This window comes from Neophocaena asiaeorientalis, unplaced genomic scaffold (assembly GCF_003031525.2).
Source record: "Neophocaena asiaeorientalis asiaeorientalis breed wild unplaced genomic scaffold, Neophocaena_asiaeorientalis_V1.1 scaffold263, whole genome shotgun sequence".
In the NCBI taxonomy this organism is placed as follows: domain Eukaryota; kingdom Metazoa; phylum Chordata; class Mammalia; order Artiodactyla; family Phocoenidae; genus Neophocaena; species Neophocaena asiaeorientalis.
Window position 1 is genome coordinate 189,494 of NW_020175015.1, and position 12,184 is coordinate 201,677.

At 38.1% G+C, this 12,184-nt stretch overlaps 1 protein-coding gene across 1 annotated transcript in view; it reads right to left on the reverse strand.

The window, feature by feature from the left end:
- UVRAG (UV radiation resistance associated) overlaps nt 1-12,184 on the reverse strand; it is a 223,462-nt gene that overhangs the window by 184,347 nt on the left and 26,931 nt on the right. The window contains exon 3 of the mRNA XM_024761969.1: nt 3,655-3,689. Within this exon, the coding sequence (XP_024617737.1) occupies nt 3,655-3,689 (35 nt within the window). The remainder of the gene's footprint in view (nt 1-3,654; nt 3,690-12,184) is intronic.

The following is a 12,184-nucleotide window of genomic DNA, read 5'->3' on the forward strand; positions in this document are numbered from 1 at the left end:
CCTAGAGTAAATTCCTCAACCTCTCTGAACCCTGCTTTCCTTAACTATAAAACAGGAATATCTCCTACCTTGCAGCATTGCTATCAGGATGAGAAACAACAAATACAATGCATCCAATAAACTACCTGAATCACAAGTGAATAGTTAATTGTTTATTAAAGAAACACACGTACAGAGATATTTCAAAACACATACGAACTAGCTATCACTCTTCTTCCTCCCACCACGAGATTTTTAATTTTCTAATAAAAGTAAAAACTCCTTTCTTGTAAAAACAAAACAAAACAAAACTAATAACTAACTTTATAATTGTTAAAGATGGTGCATGTGTGTTCATTACACAATTCACCTCTACTTTTGTGTATGTACAAAATCCAATTGAGAGAATTTAGTTACTTCCATTCTTATTGCTTCAATTACTTTGGTTTAAATTAACCAATGGCCCTTCGATAATATTAAGGATCTAACTTCCCCCAGAACCAAAACAAAAAAGAAAAAAAAAGTTCCCAAAAGTTAACAAATGGGGGCTTCCCTGGTGGCGCAGTGGTTGAGAGTCCGCCTGCTGATGCAGGGGACGCGGGTTCGTGCCCCGGTCCGGGAGGATCCCACATGCCGTGGAGCGGCTGGGCCCGTGAGCCATGGCCGCTGAGCCTGCGCGTCCGGAGCCTGTGCTCCGCAACGGGAGAGGCCACAACAGTGAGAGGCCCGCGTACCGCAAAAAAAAAAAAAAAAAGTTAACAAATGGTTTGGAGGGTATGGTTAGCTGAAGCCAGAGATTAAAAAGTCAAATTATACATTCACCATTAATCGTTCTACGCTAAATATATCTGGGAAGAAATCAGGACTCCGACATATAATTTGGAGTCACATCTCCACCATCCAGCCTATCAACGGTGGATTATTCCAGTTACTGCAGTAGATACTTACTGGATACTTACTGGACTTCACTGTGCTAGGGACATTGGAAAATAGAAAAATGAGTAAGTTGGGGGTCCTTGTCCACTAGATGCTTCCAATTTTGTGTTACCTCCCAAAATCTCATCCTCATGCCACTCACCCCTTGACTATCACCTGCTGTCTCCCCAGGTCATTTCCTCTGCTGCCCTGATCCTCAATTCCCTTACCCCTGTCTCTGTCATGCTTGCTGAGCACAATCTCAAACCACTCACTCCACTCCAGCCATACTAACTTCTTAGCCATTCCTTAAAAACTTCAAGTACACTCCTACCTTCATACTTTCCTGATTCTTGGCCTGAAACAGTCTTCCCCACTTAGATACACAGTATGTTCCCTCACTTTTTTCAGGTGTCTGCTCAGATGAGATCTTCTATGTGACTGCCATAGAAATTCAGCAACCACCCCTGCCAGATACTCCATTATACTGCTTTATTTTACTCCATTATATTTATTACCATCTAACGTATTCCAATTTAGCATCAATTCCAACAAGCATTTTTCTTCCACTGTAAGATAAATTCTGACTTTAGAAATGTTAAAATGAATAAGGTCCTACACTCTTTGACCACCAGGTGGCAGTCATCAGGTGTCACTGTCTCTAAATGCACAACCTTAAAAATAGTTGTTCTTATCAGTTCTTTCGAGCTAGGCCCACTGTTGGCACTACCTGTGCTCAGTCTGCCATTTAAAATGTATCTCTGCACTACAGTGTGCTCAGTCTGACATTTAAAATGTATCTCTTGATTTAAATTGAAACCAAAAATCCTATATAGGGAATTCCCTGGTGGTCCGGTAGTTAGGACTCTACACTTTCACTGCCGAGGGCGCAGGTTCAATCCCTGGTGGGGGAACTAAGATCCCACAAGCTGGGCGGTGAAGACAGCTTGATGAAGAGGAAAGAGTAGTAGAGACCTGAAGATGGAAGGTCTGGACCTGGGGTTCTGGTCCCTCAGTTGTGTGACTCTGCAAAAATCACTGAGTCTCTCTGGATGTCAGTTTCTTAAGATCTACCCCCTCTACCTTACAAGTTGTTCTAAGGATCAAAATGAGACAACATATGTAAAAGGATTCTGTAAATATAACACATCACTGATATCCATTTATTCATCTGACAAATATTCACTGAGCATCTGCAATATTCTAGACGCTAAGGTTTCAGAGGAGAACAAGACTGGCAAGGTTCCTGCTCTCAAGAAACTTGCATTCTTGTAGCTGGGAGACAGATAATAAACAGATAAATGGACTAGAATTTCCAACAGTGACAAATGCTCTAAAAAAACACAAAACAGGGTGATGTAAAAAAGAGTGGAAAGGGAACTACTTTAGATAGAATAGTCATAGAAGGCCTGGCTGAAGTGACATAGCGCAGACTTCAAAGGAGTATTCAGCCAAGTGAAGAAGAGGGGAAACAGGTGCTGCGACATAATGAACAAGACAAGTTTGGCACTGGAAAAATGAGGTAAGCCTGGAACACAATGAGTGAGGAAAACTGTTAGCAGATGAGGTTGAAAAGGTGGACAGGGGCCAAATCCAGGATGGTCTTGGACTGTTAAAAGGATATTATCAGTACCAAAAATCTCTTCTTTTTATCAACATGGCCGAATAAACTGAGCCACTTATGCAAATATCTAGTGTACCCATTATCAAAAGTAGGACATTTCCAACTTTCTAACTGAGCAATGCTATCGCCAAAAAACAAGTGGAAGGAGCCTATGCAATGGCCCTAGACATAAAATTCTTAAGAACTACATACAAAGGTATCATTTGTTATGATGTTTGGTAAGTCAAACAGTCAAAAATCTCGACAGGGGACTTCCCTGGTGGCGCAGTAGTTAAGAATCCACCTGCCAATGCAGGGGACACGGGTCCAAGCCCTGGTCCGGGAAGATCCCAAATGCCGCAGAGCAACTAAGCCCGTGCGCCACAACTACTGAGCCTGCGCTCTACAGCCCACGAGCCACAACTACTGAGCTCGTATGCCACAACTACAGAAGCCCACGTGCCTAGAGCCCGTGCTCTGCAAACAAAGAGACGCTACCGGGATGAGAAGCCCACACACCGCAACAAAGAGTAGCCCCTGCTCACTGCAACTAGAGAAAGCCGGTGCGCAGCAACGAACACCCAACACAGCCAAAAATAAAATTAATTAATTATTTTTTCAAAACCTCAATAGTAATAGAAGTGACAAAATTACAGAATGATTTTTAAAAAAAACACACAAGTTTTTAACAGAAAAAATATCATTTCACTCAGCAAATATTTATCAAGCACCTACTTTGTGCCAGGCATGCTCTAAGCACTAGAGATACAACAATGAACAAATCAATGAAGATTTAAGCAATAACTGAGCAGAAGATTTAACTGTAGAATTATCATAACACCAAAACTGAACTTCAACTTTTTTTTTATTCTTTTTTTTTTTTTTGCAGTACGCGGGCCTCTCACTGTTGTGACCTCTCCCGTTGCGGAGCACAGGCTCCAGACGTGCAGGCTCAGAGGCCATGGCTCACAGGTGCAGCCGCTCCGCGGCATGTGGGATCTTCCCAGACCGGGGCACGAACCCGTGTCCCCTGCATCGGCAGGCGGACTCTCAACCACTGCGCCACCAGGGAAGCCCCAACTTATTTTATGTCTCAGCATTTTCTAAAATAGGAGTTATAGGCTTAGTCATATGTACCTGTCAAAAAGCCAACTTACCAAAGAATTCTTAATCACTTCGCTCCTATAAAATTCTGGAAAAGAAGAAAAAGAACAATAAGTGACATGGAAGAAAATAAGCTCACTAACTCTTAATCCAACAAATTTTTTAACATATGCTCTAGTAAAAACACTTAAAACATTTTCAAGGGATCTATTCTCTACATATATTTATCTGCAAAAATTTAAATTAAAATAGAAATAATGATTAAATAAAAGTTTTTTTAAACTGAAGGATAGTTGATTTACAATGTTGTGTTAGTTTCCAGTATATAGCGAAGTGATTCAGTTGTACATATATATACATATATGTATATGTATATAAAAGAATTTTCATATTCTTTTCCCATTATGGTTTATTACACGATACTGAATATAGTTCCCTGTGCTTCACACAGTAGGACCTTCTTGTTTTAAATTAAATGTTTTAAAGGGAAAAAAACATTAGTAAAGAAAGGTCAAAATCTGTTAAGATTTAATTTAGTGATTTTTCCCTTACTAGTTCCTTTTACCCCAGATTCTAAGGTAAGCCCTTAAAAACTCAGAGTTCATTCTCCCTTACCAACTGCCATTGTCTACAGCCAATTCTATACTCTCTGTTTTTCTCAAACATCTCCAATAATTATCCATTGTAATACTGTGGAAACAACACTCATCTAGCAACCAGGGAACCTAAGTTCTAGTTCTACTTGTCATTAACATTCTGCTTCTCATTTCCTTGAGCCCATTTCTTCATTAGACAATTCTGAAAATCAGACTAATAATCAAGGTCCTCTAAGCACTAAACTTTCATGATTCTACAAACCTTCATTAACGTTGTAAATGTTACAAAACCTGAAGATACAATCAAAAGAGAGACTGTATCAGAGGTTCAGACAGACATTCTTTTTTTTTTTTTTAGAAGAGCCAAAGCAATCTTGAGAACGAAAAATGGAGCTGAGGAATCAGGCTCCCTGACTTCAGACTATACTACAAAGCTACAGTAATCACGACAGTGTGGTACTGGCACAAAAACAGAGAGACATTCTTAACAACCCTCCAACATTCCCTCTGCTGACCCTGCCGAAGTCACTTCCGTGGTGCTCTGTCAATGCAGAGCCTACAAGGACCCTGTATCCTTATGTTGCTATAGGGAAATATTTTCCAAGGGTGATGCACATACCACTGATATATGAGACCATTTTAGGTGATACATGAACAAACTTCATTTTTTTCTAACATATTGAAATGTATGTCTCATCTATCCAACCCCTAATTGTAAGCTCCATAAGGGCAGTAACATTTGTTTTTGTGTAACTGCTGTCTCCTCAGCATGTAAAACTATTCCTGGCACAGGGTAGGCACTCAATACATTTTTTCTTGGATCAACAACTTCATAGATTATGCTTAGACATGAGTTTAGACATAATGAACTTTAAAAAATATGTTAAGTATATAGCATTATAGATGAAACTCGAAGACAGTGAAACTTGTTGAAGTACTCCACAGGACTGAAGTTTGGGAACCATCAAGCAGTAAAGGAAAAGTGGACCTGGATATAAAATTCTTATGGGCAATCTCTCTTGGTTAAAATGTTTCTTTCCAAAACATACCATCTACATTACTTTATGCTTATCTTCCCTTAAAAAATTAATAATAATAAGGATAATCATTCTATTTTGTGGTGAGATAGTCACAATGAGTGAAAAAAAACAGGTTCTATGAGAGAATTTACAACAGGATCCAAAGTTTTACAATTATGTTTACAATATTTATTTTAGGTGATAGGGTTGGGCTGCTTACTTTTATTTTTTGCTTGGCAGTTTGCTAATTTTTCTATTTTGAACAATTATTTTAATTAAGAGAAGGGATAATTCTAACTGTTTTTAAAAGGAAAGTTCTATTGATGAACATTTAAGTTACTGCTAATTTTTGGATATTTCAAGTAATATTATAAATAATCTTTTAAAGATATATACCCTAAGACACTTGAATCTATAAGATAAACTTTTAGAAGTAAAATTGCAAGATAAAAGGAAAAATACAGTTTGAATTTGATAGATATTGCCAAATTGTTCTCTAAAAATGTTGTACCACTTTACAATCCCACTTAACACTAGCCAACCCTAAGTATTATTCTTTTCAATTTTTCCCAAATGGTTAACCAATGCCAATCATAAATTGACTACATAAATGTACATATGTATGTATGTGTATATATGTTTTTTAATATGCATACATATACTCTAATTTATATGTACCAAATATGTTATTAGGAAAAAAAAAGACTTTGTGCTAAAAATGTGTTGTTTGTTATTACAAGGTACTTTCACTTAATACATTTTTGTATTTAATACACTTTTGTATTGTCTGAATTTGCTGCAAGTAAGTAACACTTTTAAAATCAGTGAAAAAAATTAAGATATTCCTCTTTCCTTGTGAGAGAGAATTCCTCAGCTTAATCTATAAAGTGTCTAAATTAAACAGTCCCCAAAATATGTATCTCCAGCTCTAAGAAGATGAACAGCATCATTATTTCTTCCAAAACTTTGCTGATTAACTGTATATATAAATGAAACTAAACAATTTGCCTTCTCCATTAGATCCTCAAAATGGACTTGCTAATTTAAATAGAGAGAGGAGCCATACAGTTTGGAAAGGAATCACTGAGTCTGAGGTAATTTCTAAAGTGTTAAATGTGGGCCTACACTGTCTATCACTCTGTTACACATACATTATTGTCTATGAAATTAGCAGCATGGCACACAACAGAATAGCAAATTTAGGAAAATTTAGAGTAAAAAAATAGTTCGGTCCCCCAGTGCACTATGTGTAAGCTTGACCCTGGACAAGTCAATTAACTTTTCTGGGCCATAGTTTCTTCACCTTTCAAAGGAGAATGACACCTAGAAAATAACAGGGCTGTTATGAGGCTCAAATGAAATAGTGAATGCTTTATAAGCTATAATTTTTATTAATACAATTCTATGAATTTTTATTAATTCGACTTGAGCAAAACTATTAGACATGTAAATTTTCAAAAAGATATCATCCAAGACTAGCTCTACATGAAAGGGTCTACTAGATACAAATGCTTCTCTATCCATGCTAAGACCTAAACAAACAAAGCAAGGAGAGACTGCAGAACACGGTTCCAATGGCATGTTTTGGCTGTTATACAGCATTCCATTTATTCAACAAATGCTTTTTTAGTATCTCAACTCACTCATAATAGAAGAAATACAAACTTTAACTCTACTATGAAACTATTTTTCACCTATCAGATTGGCAAAATTTCAGAAGTCTGACTGCACAGTCTGTTGGTCAGGCTGTGGGAAAAAGGGTACCTGTACCTAGCAAGTGGGAATGTCAACAACAGCAGTTTTACAATATCTACCAGAACTCTAAGTACACATTCTCTTTGTACTTCCACTCTTTGGAATTTACCCTATAGCCATACTAGCACTCATACAAAATAATGTATACCAATGAAATTGCTCACTGCAGTACTGTGTGTATAGCAAAAGCCTGGAACAACCTAAATGTCTACCAATAGGAGCCAATTAAATAAATTATGGTACATCTGTTCAATGCAAAACTAAAAAGAAACAAAAGAAAATTAGAGAAGCTCTCTACGAAATAATATGGAAAAATATCTAAATTATATTAAGTAAAAAATACAAGGCACAGGGCTTCCCTGGTGGCGCAGTGGTTGAGAGTCCACCTGCTAATGCAGGGGACACGGGTTCGTGCCCCCGTCCGGGAAGATCCCACATGCCGCGGAGCGGCTGGGCCCGAGAGCCATGGCCGCTGAGCCTGTACGTCCACAGCCTGTGCTCCGCAACGGGAGAGGCCACAACAGTGAGAGGTCCGCGTACCGCAAAAAAATAAAATAATAAAATAAAATACCTTCTGGAAGCTGGGGCTTGACCCACAGCATTGAGCTAGCTGGTTTTCGGTAAAGAAAGCGGCCCACATGTTGTTTTTCCCTCTGAGGTTTCCCGTCACATATATATATATATATATATATATATATATATATATAATTTGGTACTATTTTTACTTGCATTTGCATAAGGAATCTCAGTAAAGATAAACAACGGTGGGGTGAAAAACTAGGGAGATGGGACAGGTGAAAGGAAGATTTTAATATAAACCTTCACATATATTTTGAACCATGGATGGCATTAGCTAGTCAAAAAGTTAAATGAAAATATTTGGGGGCTTACTTTGTGCCAAGCATTGTTCCAAGTACTGGAAATAGTGCAGTGAACAAAACTGACCTAAAAATTTCTGCCCATATGGAGCTTACATTCTAGTGAAGAGGACACGCATTAGCCAAATAATTAAACATACAGTTATGTCAGACAATCTGGAGTATTGTGGAGAAAAATAAAGCACAAAAGACAGAGAGGAAAATAGTCACAATTTTAAAAAGGGGTTAGTCAGTGATCAAGGAGAGTTTCTCTGAGAAAACATTTGGATTAAAGACCTGAAAGAAGGCAGAGGAGTTGTCATGTGGCTATCAGGAGGAAAGAGTGCCCAGGCCAAAGAAACAGCCAGTGCAGAGGCCTTTAAACTGAAGTCAACTTGATGAATTCAAGAAACAGCAACAAGGGCAGTTGGGTGGGAACAGAGACAGCTAGAAGAGTAGAAGGAGGTCTCAGACGGCCATATCATGAAAGGCCTAGGAAACCAAAAGAACTTTAGTTTTTACTCTGAATGAAATGAGAAGCCACTGGAGGGTTTTGAGGGGAGGAATAACATGACCTCACTTTGATTTTAATAGGATCTGGGTTGAGATCACACTAGAAAGAGTGAGTGGGCAGGCAGACCTGTTAGAAGTCTACTTCAACAAACTCAGGCAAGAGATGATAGTGGTTTGGAGGTAGTAAGAAGGGAAAAGATTATGGATACAATTTGGTAGTAAGAACCAAAAGCATTTGCTGAAAGATGGAATGTGGAATAAAAAAGAGGACAATCCAGGATGATTCTGGGTTTTTGGCCAAGGAAATAGAAGGACAGAGTTGTCATTTTCTGATAAAAGGACGAATACAGGAGGTAGATCAGAGCTGGAACATCAGAATCTCAGTACTGAATATATCAAGTTTAAGGTATCTACCAGACTCCAAATGGAGATGTAGAGTAGGCAATTGAATACAGGAGCATGAGTTCAGGGGGGAGGCTGAAGCTAAAGATACACATTTGTGAGTTGTTAGGGTGATAAGTGATATTTAAAACTATGAGACATTCATGAGATCACCAAATTGGATTATATAGAGGTTGTCTTCTAATGTATTCAAAATAACTGGTTGGTATTCCAGGAAAGGACAGGCGCTCACATTTCATGGGTGAGAAAATAACTGTGGCTGAAGAACAAACTTGATTTTACACAACTTCCAAGTTTAAGAGGGAACCAGGACTAGAACACAGCTCCTCATCAATTAACACAAGGCTTTGTTCTCTGGGAATGTAATAAATGGTGTTCGATTTGAACTACGTGAAAAATAGACCATCTCCTAAGAGCATTAAAAAAATGTCAAAAATCAAAAAAACTCACACGTAACTTCTTATGCTCTCCTGTGAATTCAGCTGAAATAAAAGAATAACTTAGAAATCAGCATTTCAGATATTCTTCTAATTAAAAAAAAAAAACCTTCTTTTGAAACTGAGAAATGATGCCACTAGACAGGTGGTACAGGTGGCTTTGTAAGAAAAGCCCAGAGGCCTTCCATCGTGGTCATCCTACACCAAGGGCCACACAATGATCATGCAATGAATATTCATGTTTATCATCACAGGTCCAAGAACATAAGGTGGTATTAATTAGTTTACTAAGTAAAGAGCTTCCTGGCTCCTCCTATGGTAGTTAAAAGTCATAGAGCATAACATGTGGGCCCAAAAAGAAGACATAATAGACTTCATTCAACCATGACATTTTGGAGTAGTAAGAAGTCTCAGAACTCATCAGTCCTCTCATTTTAGAGATAAATTAGCTAACGGCACGCAAGAGGAACTAAATGCCCTAGCCAAAGGGCTTGCCGGTTAGTGACAGACTCAATACCACTACTAGACACGGGACTTCCCCGTGGTCTGAAACCAACTATTCCCTGTGTTAACAACCATTTTATTGAAATAACTTCAAGAAACAGTCCTTAATAACTTCTAAGCTCAAGAAATAAACAGAGCTAGAGAAGAAGACAAAAAGAAAAAAACAGGAACAAAAAAAAATCACTTTGCTTTCATCGTATCTCTTAGACAAGTTTTTTTCCCTTTTTTTATATTTTTATTTATTTATTTTGGCTGCGCAGGGTCTTAGTTGTGGCATGCGGGATCTTTGTTGGGGCATGCGGACTTCTTAATTGCAGCATGCATGCAGGATCTAGTTCCCCAACCAGGGATCAAACCCGGGCCCCCTGCATTGGGAGAATGGAGTCTCACCCACTGGACCACCAGGGAAGTCCCCTCTTAGACAAGTTTTCACATCATGGTCATCAACCAGTCCCATGACTACTCTTTTTGGAAACTACGATTATGCTTGTTAACATTACAATTGCAATAATAATTGCTATCATTTACCAAATACCTTAAATGCACCAAGTTCAATATTAGTAACTATTATCAGAGATAACAATGGAGCAAGGACACAGAAGTTCTAACCAAGATAATAACCAAGAACTAATTATATAGAAACCTATCAAAAATGTGAAGTACTCTGGCACTGTCATGTATTACTAGTGATAAAACCAATTAGTGAGCAGCAGACCAAAGGCATTAAGATCTGCAAAAATGCTTACACCCTTTGGACAAATAGTGACCAAACTTTCATTTTTCTTCTGGACACATAGGAAGACAACATTTCTCAGTCCCCTGTTCATCTAAAAAGGATGATGCAACTGATATACAGCTAATGGAATGTCGTGGACCATTTCCATTAAAAAAATCTCCCTCGGGCTTCCCTGGTGGCACAGTGGTTGAGAGCCGGCCTGCCGATGCAGGGGACACAGGTTCGTGCCCCGGTCTAGGAAGATCCCACATGCCATGGAGCAGCTGGGCCCGTGAGCCATGGCCGCTAAGCCTGCGTGTCCGGAGCCTGTGCTCCGCAACGGGAGAGGCCACAACAGTGAGAGGCCCGCGTACCGCAAAAAAAAAAAAAAAAAAAATCTCCCTCAAATAATTCCTTGCTCTTGCCATACCAGAAGCATCATTCCAAAATAGAAGGAGCCTGGATACCTGAGTCACCACTTAGAAGACAGCTGCCAAGCCAATATCTGATAAAGAACACCTACATTAAAACAGATAGCTAGTGGGAAGCAGCCGTGTAGCACAGGACATCAGCTCTGTGCTTTGTGACCGACCACCTAGAGGGGTGGGATAGGGAGGGTGGGAGGGAGATGCAAGAGGGAAGAGATATGGGGATATATGTATACATATAGCTGATTCGCTTTGTTATACAGCAGAAACTAACAAAACATTGTAAAGCAATTATACTCCAATAAAAATGTTAAAAAATAAATTAGATAATAAATTAGATAATATGTTTAAATGCTAATAAATAAATAAATAAATAAATAAATAAATGTCTGCTTCTACAAACCACATTATGCCTTCCAGTGAAAACTGAAAAGCAAATAAATTAAAGAATTGATTATACTTGTGAAAAGCCTGCTTTCTAGCTATCGTTTGCTGCTCAAGAACTGGGAGACTTTAGATTTAAGTCTAAATTTCCTTACTTCTTAATAAATACTTATAATTATTATTGGAAAAAAGAACACGTACATTGAACTTAGTGTTTAAGAAATTTATTCTGTCAAGTCACTGAGTGACTTGTGGTATTTGATATAGTAGCTAGTGTTACTCGTTCAGATTAATACTATTGTTTTAAAAATATGCAATGGTTAGAATCAAAAGTAAGAATGAAATAAAACTATGTAAAAATGGCGGAATTTAGAGTCCTTTTTTTTTACACTTCGAAATTACTTTAATGCCATTTGTATATGAAGGGGGGGTTCTACTCTATATAATGTCTGATTAAATTTTTAAATTAGCATATACTGGTACTGAAATTAAAAAAAGAAAAAAGTTGTTAAACAACTACTGCTTTAATAACAATTTTTAAAAGTAATTAAAACCAAAAACATAAAATGTCATTTGAATTTTTCATCTTTGCCACAGGATAGAATTCAAATAAGTCCTTAGTACCCCTTTTTAAAATAACGCCACCTGGGACTTCCCTGGCGATCCAGTGGTTAAGACTCCGTGCTTCTAATGCAGGGGGCACGGGTTCGATCCCTGATTGGGGAATTAAGATCCCACATGCCGTGCAGCGCGGCCAAAAAAAAGAAAAAAATTAAAATAATGCCACCTTTTATTAATATAAATATACCTTTACTCACATGTTACCAAGTGTTATCACCTTATCTCAGTTGATCCTCATAAAAATCTGTCTTGCCTGACTTCTTAAGACCTCATTATCTCCACTTCACAAATGGGAAAAGTGAGGCTAAAAAAGCCATGATCTCTGTCCAGAAAACACATAGCTAGCATATAG